This window comes from Halichoeres trimaculatus, unplaced genomic scaffold (genome assembly GCF_033239565.1).
Source record: "Halichoeres trimaculatus isolate MK-OKI-2021-1 unplaced genomic scaffold, fHalTri1.1 fHalTri1_scaffold_11, whole genome shotgun sequence".
Taxonomy (NCBI): domain Eukaryota; kingdom Metazoa; phylum Chordata; class Actinopteri; order Labriformes; family Labridae; genus Halichoeres; species Halichoeres trimaculatus.
In genome coordinates this window covers 4,799,626-4,821,221 of record NW_027437189.1, presented here as the reverse complement: position 1 = coordinate 4,821,221, position 21,596 = coordinate 4,799,626, and the positions used below count along the sequence as shown (strand labels likewise).

Here is a 21,596-nt window from a genome sequence, read left to right as displayed (position 1 = left end):
TTTCTACAAAGAGGTTTATTCAAATCAGCTGTGCATCAAAACAAAACACGGACTCGTCTTTATGTTACACAGTTCGGTAAACGGTGCTTGTGAGTCTGCCTCAGTCGAGGTGAGAGTTCAAACTTTTCTGCACTTAATCAGAATCTTCAGCCTCCATGAATCCAGGTTCAACTTGAGAGTAAAGTTTCCTTCAAATGTTCAAAGTTTGGGGTCAAAGAGTTTTCAACAAAGTCCAGATGGAAGACCCTTTTTCAGGAGAGATGAAAGGAAGCTCCCCAAATCCTCATCCTGGTGAAAGAAAACAGAAACAGAGTCAGAAACGACAATGAAACATGTCTTTACTTTTGCACATTAAAATAGAAAAGCAAGGTTCACTTAAAATAAAACTATGACGCCTTATTTCCTGTGACTGTTTCTCTGTTTTTGTTTTTAAGACTGATTGCTTAGAATAACGTAAACTGTGTCGTTTCACCAACAAATAAAAGAAGGATGCCAGACACGATTACTCATCGCAAAACCACAAAACAATGTTTTTAACTCTGAGAGGAAGCAACAAACTGTGTGGGCTGGATGTGTCGAACAGTTGAGGCGTTAATAAAACAAAAAAAGGTGACTTTACGAAAAGTTTTCTGTTTATTTTGAGTGTAGAGAAATGAGTCAAGGTTTTGGATGGTTTTACACATTGGACACATTTATATATATATATATATATATATATACAAATGGTTTGTTTATAATATCAATAAAGAAAAATGTTCAAGTGAATGAGAGGCAGGAGGAGCCAGGTTTTATTTACTCTGTTGCTTGTAAAAATTTCAATTTCAAACTCATGTAAAGTTCTGCTTTTTGTTTCTTTTTGTCACACTTTGAAGAATAAAAACTTAAAATGATAAATTTACGATGTGCATTTTAAAATAAAATATTTATGCACTTGTTTTCTTGCATTTTTGTGCTTTGTACTCAGTTTTCCTGAAGGGAAAGTTATGTCCCTGGGGCATTTTCTCCTCTATTGGAAAGGAATCCAGCTCTCATCTTACAGAGTTTTAATCTTGTGACTGAAATGAATCATGTTATAAATTATGTGTGCATTTACACTTTCTGTTAAGATCACAAACCAAACCAAAGTCTATCCACTAGCGTTTCAATAACCTCCATCTGAGTTGTGCATCAGCTCCTCGTATAAAGCTAAAGGTCTGTTTTTTCTGCAGAAACTCTACAACTCTTACAGCTGACGTCTTTAAATGAATGTTTTAAGGATGAGAAAATAAAAGAGTTTAAAAAACACATAAGAGCACACAAGATGAGATTAAATTTATGAGATGAAGCAGAAAAGACAAAAAGTGGTAAATAAGAAAGAAGAAATCAGAAATACTTAGGGCTAAAAAATGTTGTTTGCAGGTCAAAATGTTCAAAAATCCAGATGCTGATCCTGCCATAAAATCATCCTGACATATTTTGCCTACATTGCCCCCTAATGGAGAACATTCTTACCCTCCCCAGGCGGAGGTTGCAGATTTGCAACAGCTAATTGCTCGTTAGCTAATTACTCCACATCCACATTTTTATGAGCCTTTTTGTCTCAGAAGTACCACTGCAGAACTTAGCTGTGCATTAGCAACAAACAGTTTCCCTCTATCCCACCACTTGGCAGCACTGTGTCACTTCCAACATGGCTGCCTCCAAAACACATTTTCAAGGCATCAATTTCATGTAAGTTTCACGACCAACCTCCATCAATTTGAAACCAAAACTGCATAAGATGAATCCTGAATATATATAGATACAGTACACGCCAATTAGTAGATTCTACCCTAGATGTGGCTTTATTACAATGTTGCAACATCCCAGAATGCATTGCATGTAAAGGTCTCTCAAAAAAGTCAGAAATAGCTCCAAATATCTCTTTTTTCTGTAACTAAAACTTAATTTGAGTCTGTAAGGGTTAACATTAGCCATGTTTACATGGACCCAAATATTCTGCTTGCATTCGTTTTATTTGCTCAAACTGAAAGAATTTAACCTTTATAAACACCTCTTTCTGAATGAAAAGTGCCAATCTGAATGGACATCTAATCGGTTTCACAGGGGTGGAATATTCCTTTCCCCAAACCGATCGTATCGTAACCGAGGTATCATGTATCCACTCAAACGGAAATTTGTCAGGGTGCGTTCTTTCAGCGCATGCTCAGATATGACGAAAGACGCCGTCAGCACAAGAGGAAAGTTTGTCTTTGATTCAAACTTTGAAGAACTCAACATAATTTCAAGACTGGACGGACGAATAACTCGCAATCCGGAGTATAACACCGTGATAAACAAAGTGTCGTCCTCCATCTTTGATAAATCTTGTGATGTTTACGTTTTTCTGCGCATGCCCCATTGACTATTCTGTTTGATTATAGCGGCGCATGTAGACCAGAGATTGGAATATTCCTTTCCATGTATGCTATTGTTTTCGGGAAAGTCATTCAGAAAGATTCATTCGGAAAAGACGAAAAACTCCTCATGTAACCATGGCTAATGTAACACTGCAGAAAACTGACCACTGTTATCAAGAGACACCTGAGGGAAAGGTGAGCTTTGACTTCATCAACATTTTCACCAAGTGGTTTATTTCAGTTCGTCTCGGTATGATACAAATTTTGTGGCGTTTCCTTTGAATAAAACTGGGACAGGTCCCTAAATTACCAATACCGTACCGTTTTTTGGTACCTTTCTGTTAGGGCGTCATCCAATCCCAGAAGGTGGAGCTAGAAACACTGCAGTCCACTGATTGGTCGAAAGAATCATCACTTCCTGTCCGACAGTGGTTTTCTATGCTTGCTTTTTTTTTTTACTGAGTTAGTTTAGTTTGTTTGTTTATTGTTTCATGGACAGTCCCCTTTAATTCACTCGACAGTAAAAAGGGGCAGCTTTTTCCCAGCTGTAGTCCCCTAACCCTAACCCTAACCCTAAGTTTTGAAATACAATTAAATGCCAAAGAAAATACATCATAAGTATGGTTATAAAATGCCAAAAACAAAAGGAAGAGATAGATAACTTATCACAAAAAATTGGAACCGACACAATGCAATACATGCGTTAAAGGCAAGACTGAGGCAACACAGGGTGTTGTCCACCGCTTGTTGGAAACGGGGCTTTAGTGGCTGATTCTTACAGAAATGACTCTAAGAAATATTAAACAAAAAGAGCATTCATAAGTTGAGATGGTTGATAAATATGTCAGTAAGAGCTGATTCTTCACAAACTCAAACGTGTCCCTTTTTGAAAACAGTTTTCAAGCTTCGTCTACCTCCATCAGACTCTCCATCAGTGTTCAGGTAAAGTGACCGTCACAGAAAAACTAAAATGTTTGTACTTTCTTCTCGACCTTTGTGGTCGTCGCCGTCCTTCCACTGCACAGCGAGCAGGTTTCCCCTCCCTCTACTTTCACCTCCTGTTGTCAAACCCACCTCATACTTTCTGCCCACATGTTTCAGTCTCTGTGTGGCCTTTCACTTCACACCCTAAAGCCTCTAGGAGAGAAGTGTTTGCTACCCTGAGGCGCTGCGGCGAGGATGGTTTTTTTTAGTTATAGACAGTTACAGATTGATCTTCTTTTGCTCTGTTACAGCAGAGAAGCTCAGATAGTTAAATGTCAACGTACCTGATAACTCCAGGACAGCAGCAGGACTTTGTTGTTGGCGTCCTCGGCGGAGGAGGAGACTTTGATGACGATGGACTCCACCATGACTGTGCCATCAGGAAGGTGCTGGATGGTGTAACCTTTTAAAACGCTGAAACAGAGGAAAAACAAAGTGTTTTGACACCTTTCACCAAACATCCTGAATGTGGCAGACGAGTGTGAACAAATGTGACGCAGGAATCTTTCACACCATCAGTTTGTTATGAAAAGAGATACTCTCCAAAATCTCTGACACACACATTAAAATAAAACAAAAAAACAAACAGAGGGAGAGTCAGATTTATTCAGGATCTGGGGGAGGAAGCTGATTGTTTGTGTGGTGATTTTTAAAACGTGACAGATTCATGAGACGCAGGATGCTCAGTGATCCTTGTCTTCGTGCTCCTCTCACCTCTTCAGGTGTGTGTAGACTCTGTGCAGTGTGTCCGTGTCACTGTGTGGGTCCTGCAGCTGCACGCGGCAGGTGAAGCGTAGCTGATGTTCGTTGAGGCCGAGCTCCTTCAGGGCCTGCTCCGAGGAAACCAGCTTCAGACTCTGGAACAGTGAAGACACAGGATCAGCATCTTTCTATCAGATTGGTTGGATTAAAGGTCCTATATTATGCAAAAATCACTTTATTAAGTCTTTTAGTGAAATTTGTGGGTCTTTGTCTTTCCTCCCAGCCCACAAAATGTGATATTTAATGACAAAACCTGTACTTAGTAGAGCTTGTGAATGTAAAATCCTGACCTGAAACGAGCTGTTTGGATTTTGGGGATTTGCCGATGTCAGCGATTCCCTTTTTTGACCAATCAGGAGCAAGTCTGATCTGATTGGCCCACCACTGCTCTGTTTTTAGCTGTAAACAGCCACATAGTTCCATGCACAAGCTTCCCATCTCAGAAGAATATAGACTAAATGTCTAGAGTTCATTTATAAAGGAAATGTGCCAGCTACACTGAGTAAAACTGCGCATGTGTGTGCTAGTCACTTCACGGCCGAATGCTTTTCCAACTTTGGACAGTCCAACAGAGGGCTAGCAAATAGACTGGTCCTGAATCCAGGCGCATTACCAACCATCCTCCAACAAACCTGGGACCCTGGAAATGTGAGTATTTTAAACGCTGTGTGCTGTGGAGCAGATGGAAGAGCTTTTCCTCAGTGTCCCCCCTGTCTCTGTGTTAGCTTCAGGATGCTAACTTTAGCTGCGGTTAGCCTGTTGTTTTAGCCTGTAATGTTACTGTAAACGAGCTTCACTGTTTTCTAAACATTGTGCACTCGGAGCTCGTGGCGCCGCTCTCAGTGACACGGAAGAGCGGGGCGGTATCAGCGGTGGCTCATTTACATATGAAGGCCACGCCCACTAAATCAGAGCGTTCTGAACAGAGGGGCTATGAGAGCCTGGAAACAATGCTGCTGTGCTTGATTTATTGGCTTTTTGGACCAAAACATGTTACTACCATTTCATGAAGACATCAATGATCCATATTAAACTGAAGAAAAGGAGCAGGATATGGGACCTTTAAAGTAAAAACATCAGTCTTGTCGAGGTGTAGTGGGACTGAACTTACGTTTTCCTTCATGATCATGGTTCCATGCATGGTGCGAGGCTTTTTGGGATCAGGGAGAGGTCCTTCAACACAAAAACAAATCAGAACATTAAAGCTGCTGTGAGCAGTTTTCTGTTTAACTTGACTTTGGCGCCCCCTGTGGACAAATGATACCATAAAACTCTCCTGTCTTATTCTGAACATCTGTAAGTCATGCTTACCAATGCTGCATACATGTGGACATTACATTTCTGCCTCTCAGACCCATGATACTTCATTTTTTAAAACTTTGACTTATTAGTCACAAAAAGTACTTCTGGTGCCGGGGAGGAGAGAGGAGACTGCGGTTTATCGTGTTGAGAAGCACACATTCAAAGTGGGAAGGGAGGTGAGCTAATCATCCACTGTACTCAGGAATTTACAGTCTTAAGATCCGACATCGTGACATTTCTCTTTGTGACAAACTAATGTCATGACATTTAGGTGACATCAGTCCGTGTGTACCAGCTGCGTAAAGAAACAGCTTCAATCAAATCAACAGAAATCCAAATGTCACGCTCTGAAACTCTGTGGGCACTAATCTCTGAAACACCTACCAGATGAAACTTCATCACTCTCTGAGCTGTGTGGGAATCAAATCTCTACAAACGTTTCGTGAAGCCTACCTCCGAGTGCCATCTCCCTCTTGAGCAGGTTGAGAGAAATGTCAACAGGGACGGAGGGGTTTGTGGTCACAGTGGCGGTTTCTCCGTTAGCTGGCATGTAGCAGTCGATGCCTGAAATGTACAAACAGAAGCTTAGAGAGGCTTCGTCCTCCACAGCATGGTCAGCCCATTTCCACCAGTGAAAAGAAATGACGAGAAAAGTCAAAATTACAAGAAAATAAAGTCATAATTATGAGATTCATGTGCTCCTGCTTGGGTTATAGTCTCTGCATCAGCTTTATTTTGAAATTTATTATTTTTTATTATTTAATTTGAAAATCCCCGGTGTTTTTAGGTAGTCCAGTCCTGTTCCTTCTTCCCTACGCTATTTTCTTTTTTTTATCTCAAAATCATTTCATTATTCTCTCATAATTATGACTTTTTATTTCATAATTCTGACCTTTCATACCATAATTTTAGCTTTTGATTTCATAATCACAACATTATTATTTGATATTTATGACTATATATCTCATCATTTCATCATCTTTTTATCTCATTATGACTTTTTACCACATTTGACTTTTAAATCTCATAACTGAGACTTTTTATCTCAAATTTTTGACTTTTTATCACATTAGAATTACTTTTTATCCCATAATTATGAGTTTTTATCTCGTAGTTTCATCTCTTCATTTCATTATGATGACATTATCCTAAATTATTACTTTTTACTTTCATGATTATGACTTTTTTATTTCATAATCTTGCCTTTTATCTCAAATATTTATCTTTTTATCCAAGAATTTTCACTTTTTATCACACAATTATGAATTTTTAATTCATCATTTTGTCTTTTGTCTCATAATTATGACTTTTATCTCATAATCATGAAATTGTTATCTTAAAATCATGACTTTTTATTTGATATTTTTTTTACTTTTTATCTCATTTCATCTTCTATTTCATCATTTATTTCATTATCTCATAATTATGACTTTTTATCCCAAAATGTCATCTTTTTATCTCATAATTATTAGTTTTTATCTCATCATTTCATCTCTTTATCTTATAATAATGACATTTTCCAAATTTATTACTTATTTATTTCATAATCTTGACTTTTTTATTTCATAATCTTGACTTTTTATCTCATAATTTCAAGTTTAGAGCCCAGAATTTTGACTTCTTATCACAGAATTTTAACTTTTTATCACATAGTTATGATTTTTTCATTCATCATTTTGTCTTTTTGTCTCATAATCATGACATTGCTATCTTATAATCATGACTTTTAATTTCATAATTTTGACTTTTTATCTCATTATTTTGCCTGTTTTATCTCATAATCATGACTTTTCATTTCATATTTTTGACCTGTTATCTGATAAAATAGACTTTTTAGTCATAAATGTCCTTTTTTTTCTTGGCTTTGTCTTTTTATCTCATAATCATGACTTCATCATCTCCTAATTTTGACTTTTTTTCCTTTTTTATGTACTGGCAGAGATGGGCCTCTATAGCAGCTCCCTGGAACGAACAAACATCATGTTTTTACAGATGCACTTACTGAACTCCTGCTCGATCTTGCCCTTCAGGAACTCCATCTTGGCGGCCTCGCCGTGCACCAGCAGCATGTTTCGAGGCTCGGCCATCCGGATGAGCTGCATGATGCCTTTAGCGTCTGCGTGGGCGCTGAAGGACATGTACTCCACCTGAAGCTTCACGTCCAGCTGTGAGAGAAACAGGAAGAGGAGTCACATCAGCGCTCTAGCTCTTCTTCAGCGACACAGACAAACAGGAAGTTAACTCTGTCTTACTGTTGCTCTGCCTTCCATCTCCAGTTTTCTCTGTCCGTTGAGGATTTTGTGCCCGATTGTTCCTTGAACACAATATCCAGGCATGATCACCTAAAAGTGACAAAAGGTGAAATAATTTCTTCTGCTAAGAACTCTGAATCTTTAAAAAGCACATTCCTCATCCATCAACTCACCATGTTCTTCTCATTGCCGGCCCATTTCTTAAAGATCTGTAACGACTGGCCGGCATGAAGCATTCCAGGAGTGGCAAACACCACCTGAGAGGACACACGGCTGTAAGTCACAGCTGTTTGAGTATTCATTAACACTCATTAGAGTCATCTTGACTCACCATAGGTCCAGGATTATCAGCGTAGGAGCGATCGAACGCCTTGATGTGCTTAAACTCAAACATGTTTCTCTGTACGAAGGTCTTACGGATCTTCTGATTGGTCCAGGTGATGAAGAGCTTGTAGTAATGATTTGCTTTCTCTGTGAGCCCCGTGGAGAAGTAGATGGGTGCTTTCAGGTTCATCCTCTCCCTGGTGGGTGAGAGGAGGTAGTTAGTGTCTCTTTCTGAAGCACCAATTAACACCAAGAAGTTCAAACACAACAGCTACTCTTGAAATTAACACGTCTGACCTCGGTGTGTACTGATTCATCTTAATTGCCCGACATGATTTGTGAACATTATTAACTCTAATTGGACCATTTATGGATATTAGCCAGGTGGAGAGTAGTTATTATCTGCCCGCAGCATCATCCTGTGCTCTTTTATTTCTGGCTTTTTCACAGTCACAAACTAAAATAAGAGATTTTTAAGGCTTTAAAAATGGGTTTTGATTTTTATGTGTTCATAAAAAATGAAGAACAGCTCTACCAAAATGTCTCCAGCAGGATGCAAAGCTCTTGTGCTCTTCCGAGGGCGAAAACTGGAATGAGGACCTGCAGGGATGAGAAGGAAATGAAGGTCAGAGCAAAGTCAGCTGAGTCAAAAAAATCAATGAAGAATGTTGCTATCTCTTTTTCGTCATCTTTGCATTTGTAGCAGGTGATTAATTTGTGTACTGGTTTTGTCTTCAGTGATATTTTTACTATTTTTGCTCCTGTGTTTGTCTCGAGATCCTACATGTAACCATGGCTGCATTGTTTACATGTGAAATCAGCTGTTATCAGCCTGTAGCATGTCAATGCTAACTGGTGCTAGGCCAAATGTTCTCCACAAGGTGAGGAGAAGGAGGTGAGGACGACGTGCTGGTTCTCAGGTGTGAGCTAAGAAGTGACGACATGGACCTGTCCTTCCATCCATCGTTATTGGGAACGTAAGATCTATCTCCAATAAGATGGACGAGCTAGCCGTGCTAACCCAGCAACAGAGGGAATACCAGAAGGCAGAGTAGCATCATGCTATTCACAGACATTAGGGATGCACCAATACCAATCCTTTCATGCACTTTTTTTGCTGCATTACCAGTCTATAGGGTGTAAAAGTTTACATGTGAATAGAATTTCTGCAAATTCTGAAGCATTGTTTTTACCAAAATAGTGCTTAACATTTGAATATTCTTTAGTTGACATATTTATATTCTTCAGTTTTTTCATCTACTCATTTTTTGCCGTTTACCCAAAACATTAGCAGTCTTTGTTAATAGTTTCCAGATAAGATTAAAGTCTCAATCAGTAGTTTCTGGTCTTTTCAGACCTAGCAGGATGTTCATTTTAAAACTTATGCACCTATCTTGAGCAAATCAGTCTAAATCAGGGTCTGCTTTAAGGTTTTGCTCCCTTTGATTCACAGGTTGTGTAAGGCATGAAGTCCTGACAGTCAAAACGTCCAAAGTCACACATCAGATCGAATGTCAACAACCCAACAGCTGGCCTAACAGAGGCTACTTCACCTCTTGTAGATTATCTGTTTGTATTTAAATCTCCACTTGAGAAGACAGACTTTAACCGACAGTAGAAATACCTTTCCTCCTCTCTCTATGCTTTCATGAACTTTCTTCAGAAAGTCCCGCTCTCTGCACCTCTTCGAGTCTCGGATGGTGGTGGCGTAAGTTGACTCTGAGATGAGGATGTCTGGGCGGCACTTATCAATCCACGCAGCTCTACGAACACAACACAGGGATGAAGAAACTGTGCAGAGAGTGGAATGAACTTTAAAAGAAGGAGAAGTGAACTCACCCCAGATGTCTGTCAGGAGTCATGTTGTAATCTCCCTGTGAGTAAATAAAAACATTATTAACTCAGAGATCTGAGCTGAGACTCTGATAAAGTGCAGACTTATTCACTCACAGTGTAGACCACAGACTCTGATCCCACTTTGATGTGCACCATGGCAGCTCCCAGGACATGGCCTGCATAGTACGCCTTGATCTCCAGCTCATCATCCACCTGCCAGCAGCACCACACAAACAGCTTGATTTGCCATCAAAAGAGACGAGCAGCTGGCGCTCAGGTGATTAAGAGACAGATACCTGGAAACAGAAACCATGACACGGGTACCGCACCTGGACAGTTTGGTGGAGGTTCAAAGGCACCACTTTCTTCATGCAGTCCTTGATCATCTGAGAGGTGAAGAAGTTTGTTTCCCCCTTTTTGTCCACCGTGATTTTGCGGAAATCTTCCAGCAAAATGGGGCAGATGGCTTTGGTAGGATGGGTCATGTAAATCGGGCCGTCGTAGCCCACCATCTCACTCATGTAGGGCAGAGCACCGCAGTGGTCCAGGTGGAAATGGCTGAGGGGTGAACAGGTGGGAGTGTGTTAAAGGACAGGATTCTTAATTCTTAAAAACTCTTAACACAAAAACTTCAAACCTGATGATCACGCAGTCCAAGAACTCTGTCAAACGCCCGTTTTGGGTTACGTAAGAAAAGTCTGGAAATCGTCTCTGCAATGAAAACACAGACTTATATTCAGCACATTCAGCATGTCTTAAAGATTTTCAATACACTATAATTCACAAGTATTCTTAAAGGTGACTCATCTTTTAATCCTGTTACCTCAGTGCACGATGGAACTGTGATCTTTTTGGAAAGCTCACCTAGCTGCTGCAGCTACTGAATCTCTTATTTGATTGAAAACGCTCCTGTGTCTAATTATCTTAAAATATAATCAAGTATTCCCAACATTTTTAATAAAGATGTTTCAAAGAAACACGTTTATCATTCTAATTTAATGTGATAACTTAAATTTCACAAGGTTTTGGTGAAAAGTGCAGTTAAAGAATGAAATGCACAATATTTACAACATAAAGTCAGTATCCACAAATAAAATAATGTATATCACATGTTAAATCTCTAAGTCTATCTCCAGATTTGGATGATTAGTAGAGTACTTTATTAACTCCTCTGCTTCACACTCCAAGCTGCTTCCCCTCCTGCACTTTCTCATTTTCCAAAGTATTTTCTTTTTTTCCTTTTCTACTGGCCAGCTGCTTTTAGTCATCCTGAGACCCTTTATTTATTATTTCCTTTTTTTTTAATTGAATTTATGTTTCTTAGGTTTATCTGTTTTTGGTATGTGTGTATTTGTGCATGTGTGTGTATGTGTGTGCACAATCATACGTGGCGTGCACACGCATTTGAGTGAGTGTTATTGTGACGGTTATGTCCCTGTTTGGTTTTGACCTGTTGGGGGTGGATGGATCGGGGAAGGGTTTAGTTTTATTGTCAAGCTACCTCACTGTTATACCACTACCTATTAATGCTTGTCAAATGTCAAAATGTGAATAAAAAGAGTTGGAAAAAGAACAATAATAATGTATTTGGAAAATAACACATTTTCCAGTTATGGTAGATTTAAGTGAGATGTCTCAAAAAGATGACAAAAATAATGATTATAAGTATAACATATCATAGGAAAGACTCTGAGACCCTACTCGTAGTGAGATTTGTGTATACTAACAGTTTTTCTTCAGAAGCATTCATATCATATCATTTATGTGTGAGAGTTTGCCTTTCTAGGGGAAAAAAATAAAATGCTTGAAGTGATAAAAGTGTGTTACTTACATCATCATTGTACCCCATGTGCATCCCACAGTCCAGCATAATGTTTTTGCCTCCGATGGAGACGAGGATGCAGCTGCGGCCGACATCCTGTCCAGCACCTTGGAGAGAGAACAGAGGAGGGGAGGAAAACTTCAGGAGTCAGTGAACGCACCACTGTGTCTGAAAGTTAGCATCCTCAGCTAACGGTGGTTACTGACAATAGTAGTGCTATTCAATGTACTGTGAGCTATTTTCAACATTAAAAACAGATAAAACATGACATATTCTACTGAATAAAACTAAACAAACAGTGATTTAAAGTATCCCAGCTATAGGCCGGTGTGTTGTTGACAGAATTAGCTTCCAGATGCTAAGTTGGTAGCATTGCTGTGTTACTCACCAAGCGGCGTAACTTTTATTTCAGGCATATTTACTTAGAGATAAATAACAGACTGCTGGTTTACTGTGGTAGTCTGACAAGTTTCAACGGTAATTTGTTGTCTACAGAGACGTATTCATTGTCCTAAGTAGTGTACATGCTGGTACTCTTTCACACCGCTGTCAAACTAAACCGGCTAAACATATAACTTCCGGTAAAGATTTCAAAATAAAATAACAATTTTAAAAAAATGCTCTACGTATCAAAAGAGTAAAATTTATATACTTGACTCTTCGATTGGAAAGCAGAAAAAGATAATGCATGCAAAAAAAATCTTAAAAATTCGGGTTAAAAAATAAAGTCTATTAATGTGAGTATTGCATCCCTGTTACATGTCCTAAATATACTGAAACAACAACAAATTCATGTCGGCTTCTCAAAGTCTCGACTAAGTTATTCATTTTTCTCAAGAAAAACTAAAACTCAAGACAATCTGTCAACAATAATAACCTGAGTTGTTTTCTGAGGTTTTACTTTAAATAACCTTTTTCAAGGACTAAAAGTTAGTTTAAAATAACTATATTTTACCTTTAAAATTGTTACACAGTGCTTAACAACAGAAGTCTGAGAACAAAATAAAGTAAAGTAGAAAGCCAGCAATCATCAATATATGAAAACCCAATCAGGGAGCACAAGACCCCAACAGCATAAACTGACATCACTTTGACCGTGTAAAAGAAAAACTAAGAAAAAGGACACAGGAACAGTAGGAAAGATAATAATAATAATAATAATAATAATAATAATAATAATAATAATAATAATGAAATTAGATAAGATTTTTTTTTTTCTGTCCTGATAAAGAGATACCATTCTTTTCTTGTGGTTTACAAATTAGAATGGTCAGTCTGAGATGAATATTATGCAAGGCTTCCATGGATTACAGCCTAAATTTATTTGTTTTTCTATAAAAAGATACCTTTAATTTATCAATCCGTCAAAAAAATGTTTCAAATTACGACGTCAAAGCCATGGTGCAACTTGTTCGTTTTAGTAGCTATTGATGACAGCTTTTATTTCGAAGGCTGTGTTTCCCGATTTCCTGTCTTAACTGCTCGAGTCTGCGCAGTAGAAGCGGATTAGAGCAGGAGTGACCAGTCGGTACATGCAGAAAGACATGCACAAAGATTAAAGTTTTGCTGCAGGTAAGATGTTCTGTCTTTGTTAGTTTATGTCATTTGATATAGTTTTGTCTTTTCTCACGCTGTCTGCCTCATGACGTCATTCATTTGTTTCCTGTCCGTCTGTTTTTATCGTCAGCACTTCCGCATCGAGACACCATGGCTGATTCTGTGACTGCAGATGATCAGAAATTCTGCTTACAGGAGGTGCTGGACACTTTCAAACTGTGTTTGTCGGAAAACAAAGAAGTTTATCTTGAGCATTACGTGGCTGGGTGGCGTGGTCTTGTGAAGTAAGTGGAAATATTTCGTCTTTTTCTGCGCATATGCAGGTGGATTATGAAGCATCTGTTGTGCTGAATTAATGAATGAAGCCACAGAGGCAAAATTCAAAATAAAAATCAGGAAAGTTTTTCAAAGATATTTAAGATTATGTTTTGTTTATGTTTTTTAAAAGGTTTTTGAACAGCTTGGGCAGCGTCTTTGGCTTCATCTCAAAGGATGCAGTCAACAAGATCAAGATCCTTGTGGGTCACCTGGAGGGAGAGAATGGTTCCCAGTATGTCACTTTCCAGCTGATGGTGAAATATGAGCTGGAGAACGAACTTGTGGACCTGACTAAGAGAGGCACCCACCCTGAGTCAGGCTGTCGTACCCTCCTGAGGCTCCACCGTGCACTCAGGTGGCTGGAGCTCTTCCTGGAGCGCCTCCGCACCAGCAGCGAGGACAGTAAGACTTCAGTCATGTGTGCAGAGTCTTACAACGAGTCTCTGGCCCAGCACCACCCCTGGGTGATCCGTAAAGCTGCAGGGATGGCGTTCTGCGTGCTCCCTGGGCGCGCTTCTTTCTTCGAAGTGATGAATGTAGGCACACCTGAGCAGGTGGTGGCCATGCTGGGGGAAGCTCTGCCTCTTATTTCTGAAGTGTACCAGATCACAGAGGAACTTTACGCTCAGAACAACATGCTCGACTTACCATAGATGGAAAGAAGAGCCGTTACTTTAACATGAGTCAATATTTACTACTGGTCTCTGCTGAATGGCTGTACAGCTGGCTGTTGATCCTGTTTGCTGGTTCAAGTGTTAAACATTCTCAGAGCAGTGTTAGATAAATAACCAAAATGTCACTGACACTAACCTGGTACTACTGCATTACAAGTGTTTAGTATGAAACTAGTGATATTTGTCATGTTGCATGTTTATATCTACTCTTATAATGCACTTTTGAATAACATTTTTAACACAAAAACACGAAGGGAGCACCAGTGAAGCCCTAATTCTCTGTTACCTGATAAAAGCTGTTCAACATTTACCATTCATAAGCTGATCAAAAGAAAATTAGTTGACGACTATTTGTAAAAATGACAAATCATTGATGTTATTTTAAAGCAAAACAACCAAGAGTTTGATTTCTTTGTCGTTTTTGGTTGTATTTAAGAAATGTTTCAATCATAATCAAATGTTTTAGAGAAAACCTTAATATAATTTGTGATGATCTCGTATTGAATTTGACAGAATGTTGCATTTTGTTACTTGGTCTCAAAAAGTATAACCTAAAGAGGAGAAACAAACTGCCGTCCAAAAGTCTTAAGAGGCGTTTTTTGAAAGACATTGCCAGCCAGATGTTAGAAAGTCTTCCAAAAAAAGTGCCAACAATCATAAAATCTGGGAAATTATAGTCAGAAGTGTCTTTGGAGAAATATTTGAGTATTTTATCTCCGTCCAAAGCTTAATGTATAGAGGGATTATTTATCAACAACGCCTGATGCGCGCGCAACTTGGGTGAATAAGCACTGCGGAATATAGTGGTTTGTCAACTGAAATGGAGAAGTTAACCACCAAAAGTACATTTTAAACTGAATGGTAAACAGCTTCCAGGTTTGTGAAATAGCAGTGAGTGGACAGAAGAGATCAGCAAGTAGACAGATGTTTTTTGGTGGAGAAATCCGTATCCAGAGAGCAATTTAAACACATAACTGTCACTCCATGCTCATGATTGCATTATCCGTGAACAATTACCATACTGTGACAGACCAGGACGTAAACGTGTGTCAATAAATCAGAAACCCTCCCAGACCAAAAAGAGCACACAGGCTGCTGAGTCCGAGACCCGGTTCATAATAAATGAACCAGAAAACTACGTCCAGAGTTAATTATTCACCCGCAGACGTCGCCGGTGTTTCAGAGTAAAGTGTGACCCTGTTAACTGGTGACTCTCGGCCGTTAATCACTGATACTGTCGATACTGTGGGCTGAGAGTCACCAGTTAGCATGGTCGCTATTAACTCCAAAACACCGGTTCCTCTGTGACGGTCAAACTTTGATAGACGTTGCCTCTGTTGTATAGTATCGTTTCTACAAACTGACCACAAAACAACCGTACACTTTTATGCTGATAAAAGGTTGAATTTAGTGTTTAAAAAACGCTAACTCGCCTGAGTGAATGGAGCTAACTTCGCTACTTCTGCCGCCAAGATGCGCGCGCATCCTTATGATGACGTAGACTGATAGTCCCCCTGTACATTAAAAAAATGATGATTAAAATTTAGTATAATTTCGATACCTTAAACTACGATAGTTTTTGAGGTGGACAGAGGTGTTCATTTCAGTGACATAGCGTCAACACAGCCTTTAATTTCAAGTATACATGGAAAAATATGCTGTTTACATGAATGTACTGTACTGTATAGACTCTGTACTACGAACACACATATAAAAGCAATTTATAACGTTGAAGCATAATAAAACAAATCCAACATGTTGATGTTTCTGTGGTTTTTAACAAAGCAGTTTGATTTTGTAGTTTTACAACCACTGAATGTTATAGAGCTGCTGTTTGCTGCTGAGAGCTATGGAAGCCCTTAAAGGTCAGGATTCAATACGTGTTATTTTATGAGTTCTCTTGAGGTCTTAACCAACTCTTCTTGAGGATACTAATGTGAGGATAATTTCCTGGCAATCTACTTGTGCTATTTTATAAAAAGCACAAAGAAACAGAAATAGACTTCACTTTACTCAGCCATGTGGGCAGAGGCAGCTAGGCAACTAGATTACCATCATCCAACTTAATATAGCAATCAACCTCTTGATTTGTTAGTTAGATCACCTGAAAATTATCATTTAATCTCAGGAGAACTTTTCTAGAGATAACAGGATGAGATATCCTATTACTCCAAGAAACAGATAAATTAAAACATCAACATACCTCAATTCTTGAGACTTGTGGGAGATCTTTTCTCCCCTTTTGCAGATCTAATTCATTTTACAGTCACATTATTATTTTGTACAAAATCACTTATGGTTTTATGAATTCTTACCTTTCCAATAACTTTTCAGTATGTTGAAAATGTTTTTTTTTTTAAATATTCTTCAGAAGTTAGGTATTTACTCTAGCCTTTTAACATTTAGTCTATATAATGCTATCCTTATAACACAATAGTAAATTATCTGTTAAAAATAAAATAAAGGGGATGAAAGTTTGTGTTTGGTTACTCTGAGGCTCCTCTCACACAGGCAGCATGAAATCAGAAATTCAGATGTTGTAGAAGAATTTTCCTAGGGGTCATGATAGTAGTTTTGGGGTCCAGAATCTCATGTTACGCCTCTGAAAACGCGGGAAAACCAGGTCTGGAGACCTCTGAACATCAGGCACAGCTGTTTAACCAGCTGCAGTACCACACTCCGAACACCAGGGGTCCCTTTTCTTCCTCTAGCAACAGCCTGTCGTCAGGGCAACCAGACTGTTATGGCAACCGCGCTGACGCTCGAGAAACTGCACTTCCTGTTAAAACTGGTAAAAAACCAAAACAAAATTTAACAAATTCAAAGTTTTACAAACGTTTAATGTTTAATACAGCTTCGTTTTAGTTTTTATTTCGAAAACAATTCGTAAAATGATCTTAACAGAAGCAAAGGAAGGTCGAAGTTAACTTTAAAATACTTCTCTTTTTCCTTTTTTTTGATCGATTCACAGAAGGAAACAAATCCCGAAAAGACTCCTCTAAGATCTTAAGGGGTGAAAGTCCGCTTTGACATGCATTTAGCACGACCTAAGTCCTCCAAAGGTCGAAGTAGACCCCCTGTAAGCAGCTCCCTGTTCCCAGATGATATGGACTACAGCACCCAGGGGCCTCCTGCGTCTCCAGACCCTCCAGCGCACCCCAGCAGACCTGACAGAAACCTCCGCTCCCAGTCTCAACCCATGATGTGGCAGACCGACCAGCTGAGCCAGGGTGAGGTCTCACAGATGCTGCAACACGCCCCAGCAGCCCCTCCACAGTCCTTAAACAAGTACAAAGTCCTGCCGTCCATCCAGAGGAGGCAGTCAGATCCGAGGAGCCTGGACAGACGCCTGTCAGAGCTCCAGCTGTGTGATGATGCCACCCTGCTGGAGGGGATTCAGGGGTCAAATCCTCCTGCTCTGAAAACCTGCAACCCTGAGAGGGAGATCCAGGGGACTCTCTGGCCAAAGCAGCCACCAGATCCAGGATCAGGTGCCAAAGAGGGTTGTTTACACCTGGCAATCCGAGCACCATGTGGCAGGAGGTTTCAGCACCACTTTGACCCCACAGACACTCTGCTCAGGGTTAAATCCACAGCCGAGCTCCAGTACGGAGTCCAGTATGGAGAGGTTTCCGTTGAGACCATGGACGTGCCCCGCAGGACCTTCACAGACATGAGGCTGACTTTGGCTCAGTGTGGCATCGTGAACAGATCAGTGCTGTTCATCGCTCAGGTGGAGAAAGTCTGAGTGAAATGTGGATTATATAAAGTCCTGCTGTACTTAGATTTTTTTTCTGACCTGGAGGATTAAATTTCACTCTGCAGAAAAATGTAAAGCTCTGAAACTCAGATTGTGTTGAGAATGAGATGAGTATTTGGGTTAAACATGCAACTGGTTTAAGCTAATTTCAGAGATATTTATGATGATTAATAACAGGTGCATTCAGATTTAACACTTTTGTCTCAAAGGTAAGACTTACAGGGTCATTTTGTAAACTTTTTCTTTTCCTTTTTTTTATTTCATTTTGGCTTTTGAAAAATTTTGATTTCTAAAAAAAAAGAAGAAAATCAACAAATTGTTACCAAAATTAAAAGGGTTTTATAAATAAAAGGCATTATTATTATTGTTATTACATTTAAATTTTTTGATTTATAAAAAAAATAAAGGATTTTTTTTTGATATAAAAACTTATTTTTGACACTTTTAAGTTAAAAAAAGGCAGAAAAATAAAATCTATTCATTGAATTTCTTTTGTTTTGCTGTTGTATTGCCGGCAGAGCCAATGCAGCACATCCTGAAAAGTTTGTAGCCTGACTAGCTTCATATACAGACCTGATCAAAATCTTAAGACCAGTTGAAAAATTGCTAGAATTTACCTTTTGCACTTTTGGATCTTAATGGGGTTTTAAGTAGAGCTACAATATGCAAAAGCAAGAAGAGGGAATGTGACAAAAAGCAGTTTGAAAAAGTAATTTATTGAAAACAACAAGTAAAGTGAAATAGGCTGTTAATCAGCTGATCAAAAGTTTAAGACCATCGCTTAAAAAATTACGAAAAACTCTCCAAACAAGAACAAAAGTTTTTCTCAGTAGGACGCAGTAATGTGTAGCTCCACCTTCAAAAATTGGTTTGGGCATGCTTGATGAGAGTGTTTCCAGGAAGCTTTTGGAAACATTGCTCCAAGTGGTGAAGATGGCTTCATGAAGGGCATCAACTTTCTGGAACTGACGGCCCAAATGTTCTCTACTGGATTTAAATCAGGGGAACATGCGATAGTCCCAAAGAGTGATGTTATTGTCCCTAAAGAACTCCTTCATCAAGCCAGCATTGTTACCAGACAGACCAGGGCCCTCAGTCATGAAGGACACCCACTGCAACATCTGCACGTAGCCAGCCGCCGTTTGACTGCCCTGCACCACCTGAAGCTCCAGGGTTCACTGAATAGTAATAATAATAATAATAATAATAATAATAATAATAATAATAATAATAATAATAATAATAATAGTAATCTTTATTTGTATAGCACTTTTAAAAACATTGGTTTACAAAGTGCTTTGACAGCATGGACACAAGACAACAAAGCACAAGAGTTTAGCATCAAGGAAAAAAAGGACAGCCGAAAGAGCAACCGAAGAAGGTTTAATAAAATCAAAGAACATTTAAAACAAACACAAATGGCAAAATGAAATATAAGGTGATCATAATACAGAAAGAACTTAAACCCCAGAAGTGGGCACAACAGACCAGGCCCAGTCACTAACCATAGACACAGAAGAGATCCCGACCTCACAGGATGACACAACACACCAGGGTACACTACTGTACCTCGATGGTGTTAAGTAAGATGGACGGGTCCATGTCTAGTGACTCCAGCCCCATGAACCAAAGGGCCCCCTCCATAAATCATAGGAACCCAGACAATACAGGAACACTGCTACATAAAATGAGACTGTGTGGACAACAATAAGCTAAGAATACAAATAAATGAATATCTAAAATTATTAAATAATAAACATTAGTTAAAAGACTAAAAATAGGAGACAGCAATAAAACAAAAATAGATAATAAAAGAGACGGAACAGTAACACAGTTAGCTTAAAAGTCTTCAATAGAAGATTAAAAGAATGACGAAAGATGAAGCAAAGATAAACAATCTGAGTAAAAGTAATTAAAGACACCAGTCGGTTAAAATAACAGAAGTCATTAAAGATGAAGAAACTACAATTATTGGAGCAAAAGGCTAAAACACAAATAAAAGAAAAGGAGACTAAAACACAGAGAAGGAAGCAAAATAAAAGAAAGACTAAAAAGACGAAAGAATGAAAAAGCCCCTGATCATGATGGACCCCCCTCCACTGTGCCGGGTAGAAAACATCTCAGGTGGGATCTCCTCATCATGCCTGTAACGTTGGACGCCATCTGGACCGTCAAGGTTTTTCCACCTTTCAATGTCCCATGATGCTCCCTGGCAAAGTCTAAACGGGCGGTTTTGTGGCGTTGAAGGAGACGAGGTCTTTGAACTCGATTTTATTTTTGAAACCCTTTTCCTGCAGATGGCGTCTGATGGTTGTTGCGCTGCAGTCCGCACCAGTTAGGGCCTTAATTTGGGTGGAGGACCGCCCTGTGTCTTGACAGACAGGTGTAATTTTTTGGGTCTACCGCTTGACTTTTGTGTTCCCGTAATGCTCAGGATCTTTCAGACAATGTAGAATGACTGTCTTACTGCGAGAGGCCTTGCTTATGCAGCTCGATGATCTGACCACGTTCAGGAAGAGACAGCTTCTTAGCTTTAGCCATCAGGAGGGCATGACCGTGTGAATGCCTGACAGAAAATCAACATTTGGAGCAGATTTTGGCTTTAATAGCCTGTGGTCTTAAACTTTTAATCAATTCAACAACATATTTCAGCTTCTTTTTCTTAATTAAAAGTTCAAAATGTTTTTTGTCACACTCTCTCTTCTTGCTTTTGCATATTGTAGCTCTACTTAAAACCTAGTTAAGATCCAAATTCTTGCAGTTTTTCAACTGGTCTTAAGATTTTGATCAGGTCTGTTTGTGAAGATATGTTCTAAATATGTGTTTTCTGTTGGTTTAACTACCCAAGATTAATTTCTATTTAATAATCATCAAAATAAGAACCAGTGATAGTTATCAATGAACAAATAATCTCTGTGAGAGCTGCAGAGACGCTGCACCTTCCTCCGTCTCTGCTCTGATTAAAGTTCCTGTGTGCCAGGTCGAATCTTCCTGGTTGTCACATCAGCATGCAGAGGCACAGACGGACGTTATTAGGTTGTCTTTTTGCCAATCACATCACAATAAACTTTAATACGATTAGGTTTTAAAAAGACAGTAAACACAAACATCCTCTGTCTGTGAATAGTTTTTGGACAGAGGGATCGCTGGTCTCATTCAGCGTCTTCTTTTTCACAACACAAGGGAGACCTTCAGGAGGTTTTATGGTCTGTGCGTTGTTTTTATCTATATTTAATGTCCAGGAGGGTGAGATCTAAAAAGATCTGAACCACCTGGACTGGATTTGTTCATATCTCATGTTTAGATTTTCCAGTTGACGCCCGAACGTTGCCTCTGAACACAGAGATGACCTCTTTCTGAGTTTACAGACGTGCATGTGACGTGGCATTATTCCAGAGACGGTACTGTGCTGTTCTAAAAGAGAATCTGTTTCTAAACCAAACCGGACAATAAAACCACCTACCGGTCTTTTCATCCATGTGAAATGACACACAATGGTGACAAAAGCTGCAGGTGTTGCTGCTGAAGTTACAGACGGTCATCGATTATGTGTGTGAACACCTTCTGGTTCTGGATGCAGAGGATGGAGTGAGGACAATAAGGAGCTTGTTTTTTCTGACATGCCAC

The 21,596-nt window shown here is 39.2% G+C and overlaps 3 protein-coding genes across 3 annotated transcripts; 2 read left to right on the top strand and 1 right to left on the bottom strand.

The window, feature by feature from the left end:
* Positions 1–58: 58 nt before the first annotated feature.
* On the bottom strand, positions 59–12,222 carry ints11 (integrator complex subunit 11). Its single transcript, XM_074680526.1, has 17 exons — positions 12,049–12,222; positions 11,670–11,767; positions 10,476–10,549; positions 10,168–10,396; positions 9,953–10,051; positions 9,842–9,876; positions 9,627–9,765; positions 8,538–8,602; positions 8,010–8,199; positions 7,852–7,935; positions 7,679–7,768; positions 7,429–7,591; positions 5,880–5,990; positions 5,236–5,297; positions 4,077–4,219; positions 3,647–3,776; positions 59–288 (listed from the first exon to the last, which is right to left on the bottom strand). Exons 1-17 carry the CDS (start codon positions 12,074–12,076, stop codon positions 223–225), a joined length of 1,806 nt encoding a protein of 601 aa, XP_074536627.1. The 5' UTR covers positions 12,077–12,222; the 3' UTR covers positions 59–222.
* A 916-nt stretch (positions 12,223–13,138) lies between these two features.
* On the top strand, positions 13,139–15,186 carry cptp (ceramide-1-phosphate transfer protein). The gene is made up of 3 exons (XM_074681564.1): positions 13,139–13,232; positions 13,348–13,501; positions 13,666–15,186. The coding sequence occupies exons 2-3, from the start codon at positions 13,368–13,370 to the stop codon at positions 14,186–14,188; spliced, it is 657 nt and encodes a 218-aa protein (XP_074537665.1). The 5' UTR covers positions 13,139–13,232; positions 13,348–13,367; the 3' UTR covers positions 14,189–15,186.
* Positions 15,187–16,968: 1,782 nt separating this feature from the next.
* ubxn10 (UBX domain protein 10) lies at positions 16,969–17,957 on the top strand. The gene is made up of 2 exons (XM_074682531.1): positions 16,969–17,000; positions 17,181–17,957. Exon 2 carries the CDS (start codon positions 17,241–17,243, stop codon positions 17,955–17,957), a length of 717 nt encoding a protein of 238 aa, XP_074538632.1. The 5' UTR covers positions 16,969–17,000; positions 17,181–17,240.
* The last annotated feature ends 3,639 nt before the right edge of the window (positions 17,958–21,596 follow it).

What these genes read in the sequence shown, in the direction of transcription:
- ints11 (XM_074680526.1), bottom strand. Translation starts at nt 12,076, where the DNA reads ATGCCTGAAATAAAAGTTACGCCGCTTG. An exon ending in GCATAGAGAGAGGAGGAAAG is followed by an intron (nt 8,603 to 9,626) that starts GTATTTCTACTG and finishes TCATCCCTGCAG; the next exon opens with GTCCTCATTCCAGTTTTCGC. An exon ending in CCGGCAATGAGAAGAACATG is followed by an intron (nt 7,769 to 7,851) that starts GTGAGTTGATGG and finishes TGTCACTTTTAG; the next exon opens with GTGATCATGCCTGGATATTG.
- cptp (XM_074681564.1), top strand. Translation starts at nt 13,368, where the DNA reads ATGGCTGATTCTGTGACTGCAGATGATCAGAAATTCTGCTTACAGGAG. An exon ending in GGGTGGCGTGGTCTTGTGAA is followed by an intron (nt 13,502 to 13,665) that starts GTAAGTGGAAAT and finishes GTTTTTTAAAAG; the next exon opens with GTTTTTGAACAGCTTGGGCA.
- ubxn10 (XM_074682531.1), top strand. Translation starts at nt 17,241, where the DNA reads ATGCATTTAGCACGACCTAAGTCCTCCAAAGGTCGAAGTAGACCCCCT.